This window comes from Halyomorpha halys, unplaced genomic scaffold (assembly GCF_000696795.3).
Source record: "Halyomorpha halys isolate HHAL.00 unplaced genomic scaffold, Hhal_1.1 Scaffold116.1, whole genome shotgun sequence".
Taxonomy (NCBI): domain Eukaryota; kingdom Metazoa; phylum Arthropoda; class Insecta; order Hemiptera; family Pentatomidae; genus Halyomorpha; species Halyomorpha halys.
The window spans coordinates 1,082,143-1,106,301 of record NW_027105704.1 but is presented as its reverse complement, the minus strand read 5'-3'; the positions used below and the strand labels follow the sequence as shown (position 1 = coordinate 1,106,301).

The following is a 24,159-nucleotide window of genomic DNA, read 5'->3' as shown; positions in this document are numbered from 1 at the left end:
TATACAAAAAGAATTAGTGTTAATGTAGTAATGCCTACTCATATTCAAAAAAAATAAATTCTAAATAAAAACCATGGAATAGGAATTATGATCATACATACATATGAATTTTAGTGGGTCATGACACTAGCCACTTTATCTTTTGAATGTATTATTAGTTTTCTAAACATCTCCAATTTTTCGGGAATTTTTAATGATACGAATTAATTTATTTTATGTACTCTGATAGTGGGTGAAATGTTAGCATAAATTTATATTGGGGTCTTTTTTGATCCACGCGCCATTAAGTCGTAAAGCGGCATAAACAATAAATTATCCATAATAGTTTTTGACGATTTTGACAAAAAAAAAAAATAAATAATAAAATATTATATAATGGAGATATTTTGGTGAACTCTTAAGATGAATTGAATTTCTTCATCATAATCAAGTTTCCTAGAGTGGCCAGGTATATTCAAATGTCTTTTATTGATGACAACTAAATGCGTATATGATGACGGATACTTACACAGCCCGCACACAACTTGTCAAAAACCAACCACAATCACCGATTTAAGTGATTTTTACCATCATCATTCATCATGTCCATGAAATGCATGATATATACAGTATAAATAACAGTGATATATCAAGCAAATGACTTACTGTATCGTTTTAGTCCACCAACTGGAACAGTCAATGAGGCAGCTCCAAGTATTGAATCAACATGTTTCATCATAGAAACCCAATTCTCTAGATTAAATAATTTAGTAAATAAACCCCCACAATAACATGGTAGGCCTGAGAGGTCTATAGGCAATTTTATCCTCCCAAGACTTCCTCTTTGTATACGGAAGTTGACTTTCTCCACCTAGTCCTACCAATTTATATTAGAATCGCTAGAGCTCTTCAACCACGCGATTACCATCATTGAAAGAATCTTTATCTCCTTTTTTTATAAAACATAATCGGTCTAAGAGATCTAGGATATCCCTGCCAAGTAAATTTTTCTTAGGTTTGACATGTCTATTATATCATCTTAGTAACTTCGAGTCTGCTGCAGTATTGGTAGGATTCTGGGTGGGAGAGTTGACTTTTATTACGTGGCGATCCCATGAAATAAAAACTTGATGAAAAAAAAGCCCCTCGTAGGTCGGAAATGATCAGGTAGAGGCAAAACAAACGAAAAGGTCCATCGGGTTGTTTCAGATTATTCTGTTTCTAAAGTATGCAATATTAATTTTTTTTTATTATAGCCTAACCGTTTGACTATGGACCGGACGTTCTGTTTCAATTCCACCTTTAGCTTTTATTTTTCTGTTTCTATTTACATGATGACGACCAAACTCTTGGATTTATTTTTTAAGACGATAAAAAATAATATAAACGGTAAAATAATATTTTCTAAAACGATACAAGCGATATTTTTTTCCAAATGCCCATTTTTGAGTTCCAAAAACCAAAAGAAATTGTACATGGTTTATGACAGATGCGGAGATCATGTTTGTGGGAACATAACAAAAAAGAGCCAAACATTGTACATTAAATTGTTAATTCAGCTGATCATCACTGAAATCATTTATTCTCTTTTATTAATAGTAATATTTTTTATTAAATTTTGATAAGCATTATGAAGTGTCTACTTAAAGATTGGAAATTTTTGTATTCAATAAATACTAATTTCTAAAGTTGTTTAATTACTTTCTTTGTAAAAAATAATTGATAAGAGGTGAAAGACTATATTCAAATGTGATAAAAAAAATAATTTTTAAAAAATAGGAACTTTTATTTTATTGAATTCTATATTCCATAGGCCTGAGAGACCTAAGATACGTAATAAATAAGCAGTCCAAAATTAAGTGTGCTACTCTCAAGATTAAGGAAAATTCTCAAACCTAATATTTGCAACATTTAATATTTCAAACGATACCAATAAATTCAAAGCGATATAGAATTGATCCAGATCCAACTTGCTTCAAAAGTAAATATATCACTTTTTTTTTATTTAAAAACTAAGTTGCGATGAAGCCGTGGCCCTGCAACCCACTGAGAGGGACCAGGATAAAAGGATTTATACGACCACACGTAGCGCACCCCGGATTTATGACAGAACAAATATATTTTTACCGTAGCTATCTGGTCTATGGGACCGATATATAATTCAGTTACACTGTCTCCTCTATCTGACCGCAGTATCTACGAGGCCGTATTTCAAGAGATCTCTTTGCTCCCCATTACTACGGCATACACGTCTGGACCCGGGTCCAATTTTATAATCGATGAAGTCCTGTGCCCGCTGTAGATAAATTGAGTTTAAATTATAATGTCTATTATAGCCTCTGATCATCATTTGAGGCGTAGAGATGCAAACGGTGATAAATGAAAATATGTCAGAAAGCAAAGAAATTTCCATGATTGTGGTATTTATTTTTAACAACTATCATCGAATCAGTGATTTTTAAAATACATTAATAATAAATTGGAAGATGATAGTTGATCGTATAAAGATTGTAGGAAGATAGTCCGGGTAGCGGTCAATAAAAGTTTCAAAACAGTGAAAGAAAACTACGTTTCGCCCCACTTTCCAGGGCTTCGACAGGGCTATCATATTGAAACATAGCGGATGAATGTGTTCAATTCAAAAACATTCGTCCCGCTTTGTCTCAATCTGACAGCCCTGACGAAGCCCTGCAAAGTGGGGCGAAACTTTCGTTAACAATAAATAGTTTTCTATCTTCTTACAATAATAAATGTTTATAACGTTGCTAAGTCATTTTAAATACCATATTTTTACAAAATGTAAATAAATCGGATTTATTCCATTGAGCAAGGAATTAAAAAAATAAATAAAACTCATTATATTTTCAAAATATCTTATTTTGATTTATACGCATACAATGGAGAAGTTCTCTTAAAAAATCAATATATCCACTTACGGAAAATTATTATTTAAAAATGATTATTGGACGGTCCCATGTAGATAAGTTAAATTTATATCAGAAAATGTAGGTTTTTAATACCTTTTCGAGAGGGGAAAATTTAATTTTTTTAACTGAATAAGCTTGTGCTAAAGAATTTTTATTTTTCAAAAAAAACCTTCATTTCACATAAGTAGGTATATTCACTTTTAATAGAAAAACTTCATATAAAATAACAAGCATATTCTATATATTTTTCATATGTATCTTTTCAAAAATATTTTAATAACCATTGCCTAAAATTATTTTAATTTTTGTTATTTTCAAAAATAGAATATTCCTTCGAAAATCAAATTGGTGCCCCCAGTGCCAGTGACTGATTTATCTGTTCTTTTTAGATTTTTAATCAGAAAGCCGCATTAAATATAATAAAAATTCGGAAAAGTATTTCACGAATTGTGTACTTTTCTTTAAAACAACAATGTTTCGGATATAATAAAGGCTATTAACCATACTGATTTATCGCTTGGGTCACATAATTAAACTGATGACGGCTTTATAGTCGAAACGTTTTTTGAATATAAATATATATATCAAAATTACGGCTTGAGTCAGCTGTTAACTCGATGTCAGCTGACTGAGAGGATCAGATGATCGAATGTTTATTGATGATTGATGATATTGACGTACGAAACCCAACAAAACCTTTATTTTACAGCAGTCAAATCTTATTCCCTTTTCTCTTTCTTTTAAAGTCGTACTTTCGCCAATAATTAGGTGGTGCCGAAACCCGAGAACTTTAGATACTGGAGTAATTTTTGTTTTTAAGAATTTTTTTATTTTGTCGTCCCATTTCATTGTAAAAAAAAAAAAAATAGCCAGTAACAGACCATGAGAGCAACAGTTCTGAACCTGCAGAGTCTGAACCAAAACAACCTACCTCGGGCTGCAGTGAATCCACCTCCGGCTATTTTCGGAACACACTTCAGAGAATTCAGATGAAAAACCAATCCCTCTTTTTCTCAAATAAGATCGTTCATGTTAAGAGATATGTAAAGAGAGTTTTTTGTGAATTTACACTCAAGATTTCCTTTTCATTAAGGATTCGAAAAAAATAATTACATAGCAACACCTAAACTTCTTTCTCCTTTCTTCAAAAAGCAAATTTTCAATCCTAATACGCATATTTAATTCAATCTAAGGATTCTTCGCCATATCGCTGCTTCGGATGTATAATTACACACTCTCACTTCTAAATCACAACTGTAAAATGTGTCGTTATTCTGTCGGAGGGGAAGATAAATAACTACGCGGGTTATTGCAACAGATCTTCGCTCCTCAAACATCTAGTAAATTCATTCTTGAGTCTGCCAAGACAATAATAAGGTCAATTTCATAAAATTTTACATTTTCGTCGAAGCAGCGATTTGATTACCAACTCAAAAGTAGATAATAGCATTAAAGAAAATTGATTTGAATAACATAAAAAAACTAAGTCAAAATATAACAATATTGAAATTCTTAACAAGTATATTCATGAAAAAAAACTATAAAAATTCCTTATAAAAAAAGGGTAGATTGATATTATTCCAAGCAGTCCTGAACGCTTAAGGGACACAATTTTTATTAATACATACAAATCAGGCGCGGTTCGCATATTACGCTAATACAACTCTCTTTCACCAGGACACAATATCCCAAGGCAATAAATTCCTATCGCTCGATAATGCTGATGAGGTCTCCAACTGATGCAAGAAGAAGCAACATAAACACTATAACTCCCTTAATTTACGATGTTAGTAGAACGAAAACACATACGGTAAGAAAACTTCCAAGTCTGTATACCTTAAAGTTTTCTTTAATCTTAACGTAGTATCAAGAACAGCAAAACAAGATTGTGTAAAGAAAACGAGCGATAACGAGATTATCGTAGTTGGTACGTTTATGTTAAGTAGTTTATTTTTAGGGAAGGATGATTTCACATATACAAAGACATGAAATATGAATTTATCATTTTCATAGATACTAAATTGTAAAATCGAAATCGCTAAGGATGCGATAAGTGAAGACCATCATACCACACCCTTACAAGAGAAGTGTTACTTCTTATAATTTACTATTTACTAGACATTGCCTATAAAGTTTTGCCCCCTGAAAATCATTTGAAATAATTTTTTTCAATATAACTAAAATTCGTTTTTTGCTAAAAGAATTATTCTAGTTGATAGTTCATCGTAGATTAATAAGTAAAGAAGGGGGATGCGGTGAGAAAAAAAAAAATTTATTCATTCAGACGTTTCAACCTGAATATCAGGTCTTCATGAGGGAGCATAGGCAGAGGTTCTGGCTAAACTCTAGTTTCCTTTTCATGTTCACCACTTATGATTAAACACACAAGAACTCGGGCAGCATTAAAAGGAACCTTTCAGGAATTCGAAGTAACAGCATGAATTGGGCCTTAAGGTGAATGAAGAAGAGACGGTGTATTTGAAAGGTTCAAGATGGGTAAGAAAGAGAATAACAAAGTGATGTTCAGAAACCTCAGTTTCAGTTCTATAAACTAGTTTAAGTACTTGTGAATCCTGGTTACAGATGATAATAATGTAGAGAGCGAAATAGGGCCAGGATAGCAGCAGGAAATAGATGTTATTTCTCTCTGCAAAAAAAATATTCAAGTTTAGAGCTCTTTCTAAAAAAAAAGTGAGCGGTCATTTACAAAACTACCGTAAGGCCAGTAGTGAACAATGGAGGAGAAACATGGCCCTTGACAAGTATAGCAGAGCAGATGCTTAACTCCTGGAAGAGAAAGGTATTGAGAAGAATATGGGGAGGAGTCTCAGAGAATGGAATTTGGAGAATAACAAGGAATGATGAGCTGATGGATCTGTTCAGGGAACCCAGCATCGTGGCTTTAGTAAAAAGAGCAAGAATAAGATGGTTAGTACACGATGAAAGGATGCCCGATGAAAGGATACCTAAAAAGATGGTTAATGACAAACCAAATGGAAAACGGAAAAGAGGACGTCCCCGGGTCAGATGGCTGGACGATCTGGAGAAGGATGTGAAGTTTTTGAATGTTAAAAGATGGAAGGAGAAAGCAAGACACCGGATAGATTGGTTGGTAGTAGTGGAGGAGGTCCGTGATCTTGTAGGCAGTAGTGCCATAATAATAATTAGAATTTCCCAAATTTATATTTGGAATACAGAATTGTATTTAACCAGGAATAAAAAAATATACAAACAAAATAGTGATAGTTATAAAATAATCTGAATTATTCACTTTAAAGTAATATTTTTTTAAACTAATGAATTACATTAACTAAGTATAATAAATAAAGAGATACATAATGCTGATTTTGATTGGCATTTTAAAATCGTTGATACTCACTAGCGATCGCACCGGAACATTAGCGTTATTGAGGATCACGAAGAAGGATATTTAGAAGAACTGACTTCAATTAGGGTTTCGAAAGGAAGAACTAATGGAAGAGGAGCTTTGGAGGAGATTTATGAAATAAGAGAAAGAAATGGCCTGATGAAGTCACCGTGGGGCACCCCTCATCATTAAGCTCCTCAATGAGGCAATATTGACAACGGGCTTGCTCAATCCCTGTCAGCGTCCACCAGTTGGGAATCAGCCAAATCCATTATTGAATACAACTCCACCCGCCACTCGGCTTTTATTGAATATACGTAGCGTGGAATCAGATATTTTGACAATATAATAAAATATTGGGGATAGAATACATGATGATATTAAGTATCATACAGCAAGAATTAGGAAACACTACATCAAAGTTATAAAACAATCGTATGTATTTACTTATATATTAAATATTAAAAAAATATTTAGAACAAATACCTTGAAAATCACCTATAAATAGGTTTTTTTTTTATTTTCATTTATAGGATTTCATGATATGAGTAAATATTATTCATTCAATGAACGTTTTAGTTCTGCTAGGTTACAAGCTTCTTTAAAATCTTATTCCATGCATAGGCAAGTGAAAGTAATAAAACAAATATAACAATGAAGTGAAAAACTAAGCAACAAGAAAGATAAAATTAAAACAAAATTTCTGAAACTTTTTATGCTCCCCTTCTTTGTCCTCCTATATTCTTAACTCTTGTTCTAAATAATTAAAGAATGGTGAATAATGCTATCTATTAAGTTTAAAGTCCAATAATACACCAAGTATTAGATTGGTTCTTAGACTTTCATATCGTCAAACACGTTGAGTTTAGAGATATTCAACACTTACTCTTAAAACTAGTCTGTCACAAATATTTAAAAGTATTTAAAACCATTTGAAGTCACTCAGTAACTAATGAAATAACTATTCTTTTAAATAAAAATTAATTTTAATCCACCAAAATGGCTTGCACCACTTTTTAACGACTTTTATATTATGATATTATTTAATATTTGATTTGTCATCTTATGTTGTTTATCTATCTTCAAGGAAAATAGCTCTACTATTATACTTAGTATGTAGTAGTTACATTTTTGATAATCGAATATTAATTAGCTTTTTTAATTTAAAATGACTGATCAAATATCGACACAGAAGATTGAAAAAATCAAATAAAATACAACAGAGTAGATGAGGTGTATTAAGGAGTGGGGAATTTATATTACTAAATCTTTAACTTCAAATTCAGTATGATATTTTGAAAAATGATTTTGAACTATAAGATAAACATTGTTAAAAATATGATTATTAAAAATTTAGGAGTAAAAGAAAATAATTAATTTTTTACTAAAGAAAGAAATTACAATTCCCAACAAAAGTGCTTGCTAGATCCACCTATCCCTACCCTATTAAGAACTGACTATTTGGATACCATAATCTGGTTGGCAATGTTATTTTTATCGTGAATAGAAGATCTATATTATAACCAGATACAATCAATAAAACAATATTCTGGTCATTCCTGTTATAAAATCTATTATGTTTGTGAAGTCTGGTGATCAGTATTCTGTACGAAACGATTAAAATTATAAACATTCTCCCTAAAAATTGAAGTAGATGTCCCTTGGTTTACAAGAAATAGTAAATTAAATCGTGAACTACATTTGGAATCAATGGATGTATTAATAAAAAAACATTTTACAAAATTTCATTACCTGTTACCAACAGTTAAAGGTATAGTGGCATAAAACGGAAATCCAACTTCATATTGAATACTGAAGTTCAGTCTAATGCAAGATTATGCTAAAACCTCTGTATATATTATTATTACGTCAGTCTCCATCAATATTAGATTAACCATTTCTAATTATTAAAATTTATATATAATTTAGAGATCACATAATTTTCACGCAAACCGTGAAATTGTTAATTTAGGAAGAACTATTAAATCCACCACTTGGAATTTTAAACATCTCAATCCTTGTTCAATATGAACGACCAATAGCGATCTTAAACCAGCCCACATAAAATTCAAAAATATAATAAAATATTACCCGTGAGCCCTACTTTTTAACAAATTTCGTTAGTACTACAAACATTCACGGGCGAAACAAATGAATTACTAATGGAAGTGAGGCCGTAAAAAGCAGAACATGGAAGATAAGAACTAAACTGGTAATCTGCGGCAGTGTTGGTCAGACAATGCTCCTCGGAAATCGTAAAACTGAGCAATCTTCCTCTCAACTACTTCGTCCATTGTCCTGATATCGTCGGTTGGTCTTCAGGATTTACACAGTTCACAATCACAGTGGTGTTGTTCGTTTGGATATTATTATGTATCTAAAATATGGTTCCAAACCAACAGTTTAAAATTTAAAATTTCATACAGTAAGTAAACTTATTCTTGAATAAAAAAAGTTCTAAAAACTCAATATTGTTATTAATAGAGTAATGCAATAATTCCCTACAACTTATATTGACAAGCCCATTTAAAAAAAGTTTTTTTTCGGGTAGTCATAATTGTACAGTTAGAGCAGGTTCCAAGCCCGTAAAAGTTGCATTCATGTTTCCAAACCCCAAAATTCGTCCATCCTTGGACCACATCAAGTCCCAATTTGAAAGAAATAGGGAGATTACCTTGAAAAATTTGTTTACTTTCAGTGTTTATTTTACGCAATTTTAAAATGTATTAGTCACTTAAAACCTTAAATACTCAAACGCCAGGAAATTAGTTCTCTCAGAGATATGGTACCGTTCTACAGATTGGGGGCCACTTATTCAGAGCTTAAACATAACATCAGCAGATTACAATGAATACCTTTTGCAGCTCCTTACAAGATTAGCTTAAGTTCTGAGCAACACTGCTGGTTCTCGAAGGCAATGGCTGTTATAAGAATTTTCTGAGAGGAGTAAGGACGCGAATTCTATGCACCTAAGGTCGGATTGCTATCAGAAATGAAACAAATTCACTTCTGTTGTTTTTTAATTTTTTATTTTTTTTTATTTCACATATAAGGTTTATTGTAACTATAAACCAAATTTTATTGCAGTAAAAAACCCAAAATATGATAAGTTCAATAGTCAGGCAGTAGAGACAATTTGCAACTAAAAATTCCGATTTAGGTAAATAAATATATTTTACTTTAAGTAACAAATTTTTTAAACATATTTTTCAATTAAGGTTTTTCCACATAAAATGAGGGGAAGGCGCTACCATCACACTATTCTCTAGTCCGTCAGTGATAAAATTACCATCAATAGTTCATAGAATTCATAAAAGGATTGCAATTCGCACTTTCATAAGTAACATCAATCAAAAAAACTATAACTAACCAGTTAACAAAACTATTACAGAAACCAAAAATAAGACTAAAATAATGGGCAATGTTGGATAAAATAATAATAAAAACTTTCCTAATATGGAAATTGATGGTCGGATTGCTATCAGAAATGAAACAAATTCACTTCTGTTGTTTTTTAATTTTTTTTTTTTTTATTTCACATATAAGGTTTATTGTAAATATAAACCAAATTTTATTGCAGAAAAAACCCAAAATATGATAAGTCGTACAGAAAAACTGTGTTATAAAATCCATAAATCCTGCAATAATCAACTTTATTATTTAATTTATTATACTAATGCTTGGAAAGCTTACATAGCCTAGTTTGAATTAAATTTAACTCGCCAAATAGTTTCTATATTTATGCTAACATACATAAAAATTTTAACTACTCAGATTAAAAACAGAAACTTTATTCCAAGATTGAGGGGGTATAAGAAAGCTAATTCTATTAAACGATTTCATGTACCTATTATGAAGACTGGAATTCAATTTTTCAATTTCTTGGATCTACTTGAATTTTAAGTTTTATAAAAAATATATAAGGCATTATGTAAAAATATTGTTCTATGTAAAATTCCCCAGTAATTAAAATAATTTAAAAATTCACATAGCCTGTTCCCCCGCTTAGCTTTTCAATTGTGTATTTACATACTAATATACTATCAATCATATTTACGAACAAATATACCAAATTAATAAGTCAATGTAATAAAACTTTTAAAAGTTTAATTAAAAATGTTTATAGGTACACAAATTCCTTTTGATCAGACCAATTGAATATTTGATTAATATTTATTTTAAATAAAATAGATCAGTTATATAATATAATATTTTTTTAAAAAAATTCAAATTCTCACTAGTCACAACAAAGCCGTAAAGAATAATAAAGAGACGAAGAGTCCAAGAAATTAACGATAACTGAACTATCTCTTATTCTAGAGAGATTTTATCATACCTGAAACCAAGAATTAATACTATTCCTAAAGCATTCATCAATTGTGTTAACTTGTATTTTTTTTTAAGTTAAAATCGAATTTTTATATGTAAATTAATGAATTGTTTTAAAATAAATATATTAAAAAAAGGATAAATAATGGCATACATACAACTATATGAGAATAATTTAGTTCTAAAATAAATATAGTTCAAAATCAAAATTTTGCTCAAAAGGAGCAAAATATGCAATTTTGTGCGGGAAAAAATTGTGGAAAAACTCCAAAACGTACAATTTCAGATTAGTTTTATTTGAATATCTTTTCTGTGATTCGAATTTCTATCAAGGTTTGGCGAAATGAGAAGCTAGGGAACAAAAGATGTTATCGTACGAAATTCCGGCCACTAATTGTACCATATAATCATTTATTGGTCCGTAAAATCATGACTACCAAACCTTAGTTGATTATTACTCTTAATAAGGCATTCAAGTGTAAAACAAATCAGAAACCAATGAAATTTAATTATTAACTTCTATTTTCACAGAGCAACACCTAGGTGACATCGCAGTTCCGAAAGAAGAAGAAATGGACAAGATAAGAAAGGAGGTCTTCCTTGAAGGACTCCAGGTGGAAGAAGAAGGACTGTCTCCTGTTCAAAGGAAGCGACTCCTACGACCGAGGCCCAGGTAAGCACTACGAGATTTGAAGTATAAGCCTGATTACGATTCAGGACATAACATAAGAAGTTGAGATGTAGACCTAAACGTCTGGCAGAGTTCTGATGAGTTAATGAACTTCTGCAGTGCTCTTTAACTTGATCAAGCTCCGTATAATGTTATTAGGGGAGCCACAGATCCAATTGGTTTTTTTCTTCTTTTTTTTTCAGCAACTCCTTCTTCAAGAGAACACAATTAGGAAAGTGCTCCGGCATCCTAAGTTGGAGGTTTCTTCACGTAGCTGACTCTTTTTTTGGCTTACTTCATTGGATATCAGACCATGCGTGAACACGATTGCGGATTGGAAATGATGTATTGTAGAAAAAATACACCGTTGTATAACCGCTTCCGATAATATACAGATTTTTTATACCAAATTACATATAACAAGCTTCTACATAATTATAACGTCTTCGTTGGAGAACGCTGGAGCATAATTTGGCAGTTATAATCTAATAAAGAAATATAATTTATGTGACGATTCTATAAATAACCATTTTATTCATAAATGCATCTGGATAAAACAGCTATTGATTTTTTTGCTTCGTTACTACCGAAGATAGTAGCAGCTTTGTAATCATGTAGTAAAGAAAAAAACATTTGTGTACCCAGGATCAAAAATTTTCACTCTCATTATATGAATACGTTGAAGAGGCATTAAGGGACAAAGTTGTCACCCCATCAGCTGGTATCTTGTCTAATTGGTATTTGGGTATAATCGAACAAATCGTAAATCTGATTTGAAGGAATCTACAGGGATGACAAATCCTTATTTAGGATTGATACCGATTTGGTTCCATATATATTTTCGTCCACTACATTCGCTTACGTATGCGAAAAACTTGTATTTGGATGCAACTATTTTATTCTCAAACGCCTAATCATTGACCTTGAAATATAGAAAATAATGTATGCAATAGAAATATGCAGATAAATGCAATTTTCAAAAACAGAAACTTAAAAAAATAAGTGAGGAAGCTATATTGACTTTTTGTTCATACAATCTAACAATTTGGAATCTAACAAGCTGTAACATAATTACAACTTTTGGTATACTGTTTCTTGATATTTTTCTTATAGTATTTAATGGTTTACAGAGTCTCATACTTTTTTTTTATGGCAATGGTTTTAGAAAATCTCATTTGGTAACATCTCAAAGGAATTACGAAATACACATATATTTGTATTTTACCAATTCTAAAAAAACAAAAAAAAAAAAAAAACATGGATGTCAGAACACTAGGGGTAACAGTACTATTTCAGGTGGATAAGTCAACTCAAAAACTGAAATTTCAATTAACAGTATTGTTGCCATAAGTTGGGAAGACGCTGTTAATAAAAATTTTAAGACGTAGTGGTTTAAAACAATAAGTAAAAGTATCATTTTCACACTAGTGCAGTTAATTTTCTGTGATGATATTTTTAACTCATCTCGTATTTCACTTTCTGACTAATTTTTCTTTTTACTGGAAATTAATTTTTCTATTTACTGGAAATTAATTTTTCATTGACAACGGTCAATGAATAACTAGTAAGACTAAATAATTGTCCACTAATAAATAGAACCCATATAATTAAACATTTAGTTTTGAAACTCATTTTTGGCGTCTTGGGTGATTTTTTTCAAATTTATTTTTGGTTAAACATTTAATTCGCAGCCATTTTGAAATGAATGGCGGATGGCGAGGATGAAAAATCCGCCTAATCTTAAAGAAATTGACGCAGTAGTTTCAAAAGGAAACCATATGGTGCAGATAGATAGATGATACTGATAGACTTTTAAATTCCGATTTAATACTAATTCAACAAATTTTTTAAATAAAGGAAAATTTATATAATAATATTTTTACAACACTCTGATAAGTTTAAAAGGAATACAGAATTTCGTCCACTGTGCGGCGCTCAGCCTCTACAGTTCCCGCAAAACGCTAGACATTTCCGTGATGCTTTATCCTGACCTTATATCTTAAAATTTTTCACGCGGAAAACACTTAAAATGACCAATGAGGAAAAGAAACAATCTAAATTTTATTAATTGGATGTACTGTATCGTATATTACTTTAGAATTCTCACCAAAACTTGTAGAATTAGCTACGTTTAAAACATTTCTAATCTTAACATCGGCTTAGTTTTACTTGATAAAACCATTATTCTAGAATCAATTTTGTCCTATCAAAGACCTTCAGAGCTTTTTTCCTTATGAAAAATATATAATTTTAGTGAAAACGGTACAAGGGCAGAAGAGTTCAAATTTATTGATGGAATCAAAAGCCATTAGTATTATTAGACAGAATATGGATTGACTAAGCTTTAACAACGTAGAAAGATGTTAGAGTGGTGGTTAATTTAATCAAGTGCTAAATGCCTGAAAAGTCGCAACTTACCACATCGAGATTTGTAAATTTATTATTACACTGAAAAAATCAACAAAACGTTGATGCCAGTAAGCAATAAAAGATAGGTAGCATATTTAACAAGTAGTTAACTATTTTTTTTTCGGTACCTTTATTTCCATTTCATCAGTGATCCATAAAGGGGGCGAATTTAACAAAATGGATATTTTCGAATTTTTGCATTTTTACTGGAATAATATAAAAAAAGTAAAAGTTCTTTAAAGTGTAAAAATTAATTATCAATGAACTATATATTTTTTAAAAAATATATCAGAATATTCAAGGTTTTTCATCCAAAAACAAATAAGTTAAATATTAAAATATACTCAACTCAGAAATGTGAGATTATCCCTTTTTAAAGAATACTTATATACAAGAATAACTTTTTGTAGTTTGTTTAAATATCCTTAAATCTATATTCCTGTATTTAGCTGGATTTGGAGTTTGTATGTGATAGAGGTATATCGTCCTAATTTTTATTGTTTTTTCCTATTCTTTGTTTTTTACGCTTTTTTTCTGGTCAGTATGTCAGTAAATTCTCACAGTTTTATAATTGTATTTATTTAATTACCCTAAATATAAAAATTACATTATATTTCATAGTTATATTTAATAGTATGTAATATTACATGCCATAAAAATACATGTACAATTACATCGATATTAAATATATTACTAATAACGGTTGTGAATTTTTTTATACTTTTGATATAGCTGCATGCTCATCCATGGATTTGTAGTGTAAGAGAATAAACAGAATGCATCCTATATTACCTAGAAACCAAAAAATATATATAAACTTCGCACTGCGTTAAGTACTATACAAAAATTAGTGATAAAATGCATAAATTCAAAGAAATTGGCCAAATGGGATCGCTTCAAGACTCCCCATATAAATCAAGCTTGATTTCTAGTTGTGACAAATTCTTAATCAAAACAATTATTAAATTCCAAAAAAACAAATGAAAACTAACCTCAGTAAATAAAATCCAGAGAGAAAACCAAAAACAAATTTTAGATAAATATAATATAACTTTCATTTTATTTAATACGTTTTAGATCATGCATTAAAATTTCTAATGTTTCAATACAATCTCATCCAATAATATTAAACCACTTTCTTTAAAGATATATAAATAAATACCAAAATAAAAATTTACCTTCAAAATAAATATTTGGTAATAAACAGAAACGGAGACGGTGTCAGTGATGAAGATCTAGGAGGAAATACGTTTCCATGGGTAGGATGGGAAAAATTAAATTAAATTGTAATTGTTTTTCAGTAGTAAAATTGCTTATGATGTCTTTTCTTTCAAGAAACTTAAAACTTAGAATTTAGTATACTATTATTATTTCTACTGTTCGTTACTGATGAGAAACGTGGCAACCTTTTTTAAAAATTGAAAATTTCACAAAATATTTAAACTGAAGAAGCACGAGGATTAAATATAATTGAGGAGATAGACCGTAACGTAGATGGGAGTGTTAGATTATATTAGGGTTGATCTTACGTATTTGGTTCGGTCAGTGGACAGACGTGTTTAGAAAGTGATTGGTTGTATTGACATAGAGCTTTTAGGATGGCTAAGCCTTACATCGAAGAATAAAGTTAATGGAAAATATTAATTGCTTCAGTTTTTACCCATTCTATTTCCTTTTGCTTTTCTAAACACTATTAGAAAAATATAGAATATAGCTGGGAAATACTTCATTTATTCATCTATGCTGCCTAAATACATTAGGTTGCTATCTCACACAGCATACTTATCAATCCGTAATCGGAGATATATACATTACACGTACATGGTATAATCATAAAAAAAAGATATACAATAATAGGATATAATAAACATTTTTTTTTCATCCCTACAGTTTCCTTTTACAATCCATTTCGGTCTGTAAAACCAATACAAATGTTTCACTCATTCCTATTTTTCTTTCTCATTTCTGCTCAATTATTCAATTCACCCGATCAACAAATTCGCTCACCGGAATTCACCCTCCTAGATCCTCTTCAGTGACCCGCTAAAAAAATTCAATTTTAGACGGTAATGTGAGATCAGAACATCATTCATAGTCACGGCAGTAGATCAGTCTACCAAGAACAAACAACTAGATACATTTTACGAGAATAAGAATAACACATAGATTAAAAGAATATAGATTACATCAGTTACAATATACTCAGAAGCAGTATTGAAGAAATCAGTTGAGCGTTTTGTCAACCGGAAAACTGGAGAGGCTCTGGAGAATGAGCCGGGAGGATGGTCGTTCTCAGAGACGACAGTCATTAGCTAAGGCAATTGGCAAGATAATTATCGCTGTTAAGATCGCGGCACTATCAAAAAGGATATGCCCCAACGGGCTCACCCCATAATTATTTTTATTTAAGCTGACCAAATTTCGTCTTAGGCAATTGCACTTAAACGATAGAACCATCTATATTCATTTAGTTTCCTCTATTTTAACCTTCTCGGTTAATGAATTTCAATTGTAATGAATTATCCGTAAGTTTTGACCTCTAAAACGCCCAGCTTTCCAGTTCCTGATAATAATCTTTTGCAAACCCTTTTTTGATTGAAAATTAGTTTCATCCTTTTCTACATTCAAGTATCCCCGAATCGCCAACCAGATCAACACCGCGCCAGTAACAAATAATTAAATAATTGAGTTAATAGCAATGGAAAAAGCAAATTAAGAAGTTACCTTATTATTATTATATGGACAGACCATGGAGGTCTAAGTCCTCGCTCTATTTTCTAATACATCGCGCGTTTCTTGACGTGGTTTTTCGTAGGGTGGGTTCGTCACTCCCACGCCTATTTTTTGAGTGCCACCAATTGGCTAACGGGCCTCACAAATACCCGGGGGGAGGTTGTGAGTGAGTTTTGTATTATTTTATGCTTGAAAAAAGCCTGGGTGGGACCGGGACTCGATCTGACAACCTTTGGGTTGGTAGACTGGCGCATTGCCACGCTGCTACTACTGCGCCTAATAACTTACCTCAACAAGTTATTTTTTACTGACAGCTCGCGTGGTCCATGTCTTTTTAGTTTCACATACACAGGCAGGTCGTCAAATAAGCCCCAGTTCCCAGCATTCAGGACTTATATAGAGAACGTAGGTTGACAATGGAAGCTATTTCGACAAGTAAAAATACGCGGGGCAGCCCAGAGCACTTTTATAATGATTATATCCAGAGGGTTGGTGATAATAAAGGCAAAACTGTCGCAGAAGTGAATCAGAAACTGCGAAGACTCCTGGCGCTGAATATTGATCACTCTAAATAATATTGATAAAATAATGTTCGGTCTTTTCCAATAATAAATTTTGAATGTGCAGATCAGTACGGAGCATGTGCAGTACAGATTTTGGGAGGAAAAAATCCGTAATGAGCATACCTAAGCATTCTAATCCTCAATGCTCTTTATTTTGTCTAAAATAAAATCATCCATAAAGACCTTAATGTTCTATATGTAACCGATCTAGCCCGAACCAGATATCAATCCTAACTTTACAAACTGCCTAACCATCAAAACCCTCTAGTTTCTAGCTTTGCTTCTTCTTCTATTCCTAACAATCCTCCGAGGCGCCTGAAAAGAAGGTGGCCTTGAGACCTTCTATTGTAGAAATATGATTAGAGTGCTACCAATGGTAGTTTCTCTACACCCTTGTATCACTCCATAGTAACTTACATCAGATTTACTAAAAGTATAATTATGTACAATTGTAAATTTCAATAAAGAAAAATAAAAAACTATCTGTCAAACTTTTCTTGTAACCAAACACTGCAGATGAAATTAGAAGTGTATTATATTTGAGCGGAATTCTATTAATTGAATTCTGCTTATCTCACAAATAAAAGATTCATTTTTTTTTTTTTTCAATTTTTTAGTAGAATACCCTTCAAGCCCTTAAAGAGATAATCACGGTGGGATGCTGCATTCCTCCGTTATAGCTTCCGTTATAGAAAATTTATCCACCCCCTCTCCAACACCCTTTGGGAAAATTGTAAATTAACGGCCCCATCTCCGACCCAATGGCTATTAAACAAAAAGATAAGAAGTTTTAATTGATGGCCAACTTCCGGGTGATTATCGGAAGGGTCCAAGGAAGGGAGCTCCGTGTAAAGGCGGCCATTGGTGGCTAGATAAAGCCTAATTCGAGAATATCAGATCAAGAAGGCGGTGGGAGGAGGAGATTCCATTAGCTGCTAAGGACCACTCTACAATGGAATACGTTTGCTGTGATTGTAGTGTCTCTGGAAACAGTTCCAGTAACAGGAAATAATACCTTAATAAAAACAAAATATTTAGTTAACCTACCATCAGCCAGCAAGTATGGAATTTTTAAGTGCTAAATAAGCAAAAATATATATATAATAGTCTAATTATTTATACATAAATATATTATAAAAGAAATAGAAATGCTAAATATATAGAAATTCAACTTTAAAAGGCCTGAAAATAGAACGATATAAAACTTTTTATTTTGTTAAGAGACGTCTGGAATGATTAAAAATAAATACAAATTAAAAAATAAATAATTTTAATGATTATTTAAATTCACCAAACTCATCATTCTCATCAAATAAATTTTAAAATATGACACATCTTTAAGTGTTTAAAACAAATCGTTGAATGGTTGCAAAATCGATTGGCATAGACTGAACGATCGTTCCTCGTCCTTTGAAATAGGTGCATTTATTTCATTAAATCTATAAAACCTCTATAACTAATACCCTAAGTAACTTGTCCTTTTACCTCCAAATAAAATGCGAGAGATATGAATCTTAGTAATACAATACATTTCGAAATAAAAAACAAAAAATGAGCTAGCACATCCAATCCTGGTATTGCCGCCATTTTGAAAAATGGGCCTCATAATCCGTTTTTCTTCTTTATAATACCTTGTCTTTGATGTATCATAGAAAATAAAGTTGCTATCCCCCATATAATGTCAAAAAGTGATGTATTTCATTGGAAAATAAATATAAATTGGTAAAGGGAAAGCTACCTATAAAAATTAAGCTATACCATCCCAAATACTCCTAATTTCAGCCAAAGTAAAGAGAAAAATAACCAAACAAAATTTGTTTTCGTTCCTAAAAATTGAATTCATAAATTAAAAAATGTGATAAAAACGTATTTTAGTTTTATTTTCTCTATGAGAGCAATAACATGAACTAACAAAGGACAAGAGGAAGATAAGAAAATTTCGAAATCCTTTGTTCAATAACGTCATAACAATTAATGAAATTATTTTCGATTACATAATAAATAAACTGAGCCAGATGTTTCAATATCATACCATTGTTAGAAAAGTAAACAACCAAGATTATTTTAATTCATATAAATGTCTACACTAGATTTAAAAATCATAAAATGTACGTTACATGATTCCTTTAATTTATTGAGGGAATTGATATTTGACTCCCTCTTTGAATACTAAACAAAAGAAAAAAGTGAAATAATAAACAATAATTTTATTTAATTAATAAATAACTTAATAAAATTAAATAACTTGTTCAATTCGAATGTTAATACTCACTAACTTCAGACCATAGTCCACTAATCCTAACTATCTCCATATCCCCAATTCCTGTACTACCACCACCCTCGTTCATAAGGGGCCCAGTAAACTGGAATCTTAACAGACCAAATCGATCTTAAAGTTTCCCTAAAAACCCCTGAAAACCTAGATGACGCAGTCCATTCCTTCACAAACCTTATCCAACAAGCTGTCTGGTCTGTCTCCTTGCCCTATAATGTCCCCAGTAAACGCAAGACAAATCCTCTACCACAACATCTCAAAGACCTCATTCAAATTAAGCGCCAGTACAGAACATTATGGCAAAGCACAAGACATCCTTCTGATCTACGCACATATAACCATTAGTGTAAACTCGTTACGAGGGAATTGTCCAACCATCGATCCGAGTCCTTCAATTCCTATCTCTCTTCCTTTTCTACTCATTACAATTCCCTCTGGAACATGACCAAAAGAATCCTAAAATCCAAACATATTTCCGACCCCCTTCGACGAAATGATAGCACATGGGCAGCATCCGACAAAGATAAAGCGGAAGAACTAGCCATTCACCTTTCTCATACATTCACTCCTCATTCTGAACTTCATACTGACCTAACCCAAACAATTGAAGAATACCTATCGTCACCAATCCCACTTTCCTTACCTCCTAGAGCAGTCACCCCTTCTGAGGTCAAATATCAACTAAGGATGCTAACTCCTCGTAAATCTCCAGGGTATGATCTTCTGACACCTCAAATCCTTCGCCAACTTCCTCCCAAAGCTATAATATTACTTACATATCTCTATAATTGTATCCTAAGAACAACCCATTTCCCTATCCTTTGGAAACATTCCATCATAATTCTCTTTCCAAAACCAGGAAAACCTCCTAATAATCCAGCTTCCAATATAATAGACCAATCAGCCTACTTCCAATCCTCTCAAAACTTTTTGAAAAAATCCTCCTTAAACGTATCCTATCCATCGTTGAATCACAGAGTTTTCCCGCACGTCAATTTGGATTCCGTTCTAGACACTCCACAGTTCAACAAGGCCTCAGAGTCGTTGACTATATCTCTTCAGCTCTTGAAAAGAAACAATACTGCTCGGGTGCCTTTCTGGACATAGCGCAAGCTTTTGACCGGGTGTTGCATTCCAGATTGCTTTTTAAGCTCAAATCCATATTACCCCAAACCTTACCCTCCGCTCCTACCTCTCAGATCGTTCCTTTCGAGTTCGCAGTGGTTCTGAGTACTCAAATATCTACCCCATCGAGGCAGGAGTTCCCCAAGGCAGTGTCCTGGGTCCTGTCCTCTACATCCTCTTCACTGCTGACATTCCCATCACTCCAGACACATCCCTGGCAACATTTTCTGATGATACAGCTATCCTATCCTCCTATCCCGATTTTGTAACAGCCTCATCTAATCTCCAAACACACCTCACCCGGATTGAGCAATGGTACAACCAATGGCGGATAAAAGACAATGAATCGAAATGCACCCATGTGACTTTCACTCTCCGCCGAAGCTTCTGTCCACCTGTTACTCTTCATAATATACCTCTTCCCAGATTCCACACAGTGCGATACCTCGGATTCATTTTGGACAAAAGACTCACCTGGAACCAACATACTAGACTCAAAAGACAAGAACTCAACAGACGATTCTGCCAACTATACCGACTACTCAGTCGGACCTCTCATCTTTCACTAGAAAACAAACTACTAATTTATAAGACTCCAAATCAGAACTACCGGTTGGTAATAAGGTTTTATGCTTAAGACTACTATATTGTTTTATATAAATAACAATTACAAAAATATCAATAATTAGATTTTACATAATGTTTTGAGCTTTGTTTTTACTCCCCTGAAAAATTCATATTTTCGACTTAAGCCCTTGTGACCGCGCATCAAAGATATATCTAATTTATGAATAGAATTTGAAGATATATACCCACCCTAATTTTTAGACGTATGGCATGATGTAATTTAAAACTAATAACAGGACGTTATCTTCTATTAAAATAAACAGCAAAACCAACAGTTGTCACTTTTTGAGGTAAAAAACCAAATTCTAGTTAAGTACAAAACAATATACGCAACCACACTTCCGGCTGTTTGCAAATTTCGTCTTAAATCTGTTCTGTCGTGTACAAAACTGTACATGTCAAGAAACTGAGTGATCGACAGCGGTACACTATGATCAAGCAACAAAAGTCTCCCCAAATATAAATTAAGGCTCTAACTCATTCAACTTTATAAATATAATGAAAGAAAATCGTTATAAATAAACGACAAACGAAACTCGTCGACTAAATCAATAACTTCGTTTTATTTCCAGAAAGATTAAAGTTAAAATGGCAAAGGAAAACTCTTATTACTTATCATTAATTATTAAGGTACTCGGTAATTAAAAAAACGATAAAATATATAAAACAAGTATTAACAAAAGTATAAGTGAGAGACAAACATGCATCATCAAGTCGAAATCGAAAAATAACATAAAAAAAAAATTAAAGAACATTATAACCAGAGAGGGGAATAAATGTGAAATTCTCGTTATTTGTACCAAGAGGCATCGATGGTTTTCCAATAACTGCCTGGTGAAAATTATATCTCTCATCCTATTTCGAATTTAGAACCCCTTATTTTATCTCCTGTAAATGTTCTCTTTTTTTTCGATTCATACTTCTACTTTTTATTTTCTTTTAACTTGTTAGAAAATAACAAATTCAGAAATCCAACTGAAATGTTTTCGAATAAAGTATATATTCTTCCTTTCCCTTTAAATATTCAAAGTATTTATCAGAAGTTCTGTCAGAGTCGGAAGTTTTTCCTATTTAATAAATATTTGCATTTTGCATTAATTGCAATTTAACAACTAGTTTATGAAATTCTAAGTGAATTAAGTTGTCTACATGACTTAATTGTCTATTGTCAAACAAAAGGGAAAATTAGTTATATTAAAAAGAACTTTAAACAAACGATTATCAAAGAACAAGGATTCTCGCATATTTACACAGCAATAATAGTTTTATTAGCAGTTACAAAATAAATTATTGCATTTTAATTTTAAATTAGGAAAATATAAAGGACATAACTAAATAAAACTATGAAAGGAAATTAATGCTATGAGCGTTAACAATTGCTTGAAAAAACAAAACAATTTAATGAGGTATAACTGAGTTTAATGGTATTAATATTAATTTTTTTTTCCAGAACGACGGTTAAACCAGTGGGCAGGAAGAGAAGAGCGGCAACGGCGAGGAAGGACCGGGTCTGGGAGTATGGGGTCATACCCTACGAGATTGACGGTAACTTTTCTGGTGCACACAAAGCGCTTTTCAAGCAAGCCATGCGCCATTGGGAAAACTTCACCTGCGTCAAGTTCGTGGAGAGAGAGCCAATAGAAGAACACCTCAATTATATCTTGTTTACCGAAAGACCTTGTGGGTAAGTATTATTATGAACGATATTCTGATAAGTCTAGGAAAAATATTTTATTAAATTATATATTATTATTTATAAATTATATACTTATTATTATTTTAATAAGTTATAGTAATCGGTAGTAATTAAAGGGCTCCTTCTAGAAAAGTTCTAACTGTGAAATTTAACAAAACTATTATCTTTTCGACCATACCTGACTACTATTGCAAGCGCTAAACACAGCAATGAACCTATTTTTTTTTTTTTTAATATCCCCTATCTGGTTATTTCGGTCATACGGGGTGGTTTTATACTGGTAAGTAGTCTAATCTAACCAGAGTGGGGTCAAGTTGGGTCAAATTGGGTGGGGGTCAAGTTTTCATACCAAAATAAAAGTCAACCCTCCCCCCTCACCTTCAGGCTAGATTCGAACCCACGCCGCAGCTTGGATTTCTAAAGAAAACTATTAAGCGTAAAAATTTAAAATATGTTAATTTATTCAAATGTAAGAGGCTGAAGAAAATTTAGAACCTTTTTTGGGGAAGATCTTCAATTGACTACTGACTACATCCATTATATATCTTAGAAATATATTTATGTTCTACATTAAGGTTGTCCTCAGCTTATATCTAACATGAAAATCCATGATCTTAAAAAATATTGAAAACATCAATAGCGTAATAACTAGAGGCCGGAATTTGTGCAATTGCATCTTTTGTTCCATAGGTTGCTTCAATTTCTGCCAATTCTGTACAGGAATTCCAATCATGGATAAGACAAGAGAGAAAACTAATTATATGTGCAACTTATTAGGGGATTCTCTACAATTTTGCTCGTCTTACACATATAAAGATTGAATTAAAAAAAAACAAGTAAACATGAGTGACGAATGTTCTTGGAATAGCATTAACCAATGGTTTCGGGTAACTATGATAAAGACTTTCTAGAATAATATTTTTATAGAGAACGTTCAGTGTTATTATTTTTAACTTGGATTCCCAGTCCTTTCGTCTGATTTTGTTATGGCAAGTGGGTATTTCAAAATATATATACATATGTTGCCTATGTATCTTATCTTAAATGAAATTAAACAAAAAATCGATTGGTCTGGTTAATATAAATGTACCTATACAATTGTAATCAAAAATTTCTACATTGACTTCAATTCAATAGTCAATTTCTATATTGACATACGTTAGTTTTTTTTGTTAATGATATAATAAGTATATAAACAATTGTGAAGTTAGTTGAAGAACATGATATATGAAATTATAGGGGAATTTAAAAACGGAATTTTGCTTGGATGAGTATTTAAATACTCACTCCTAATAGAGTGATTTGCATATTTTTTCTAAAATCTAAAATTGAGTTAATTTAGAAAGTTGAAAAATTGAATTCCACCCATCATAATAGTAATAGATAATAATTTAATAAAATTAACTTTCTTATAGCTTTTCAATCATGTACATAATTTTAGGTTTTTAATGAGAGTAGT

At 31.8% G+C, this 24,159-nt stretch overlaps 1 protein-coding gene across 1 annotated transcript in view; it reads left to right on the top strand.

The window, feature by feature from the left end:
• LOC106677991 (protein tolkin) overlaps positions 1-24,159 on the top strand; it is a 104,206-nt gene that overhangs the window by 50,544 nt on the left and 29,503 nt on the right. The window contains exons 2-3 of the mRNA XM_014416247.2: positions 11,134-11,275; positions 22,455-22,688. Coding sequence (XP_014271733.1) covers positions 11,134-11,275; positions 22,455-22,688 — 376 coding nt within the window. The remainder of the gene's footprint in view (positions 1-11,133; positions 11,276-22,454; positions 22,689-24,159) is intronic.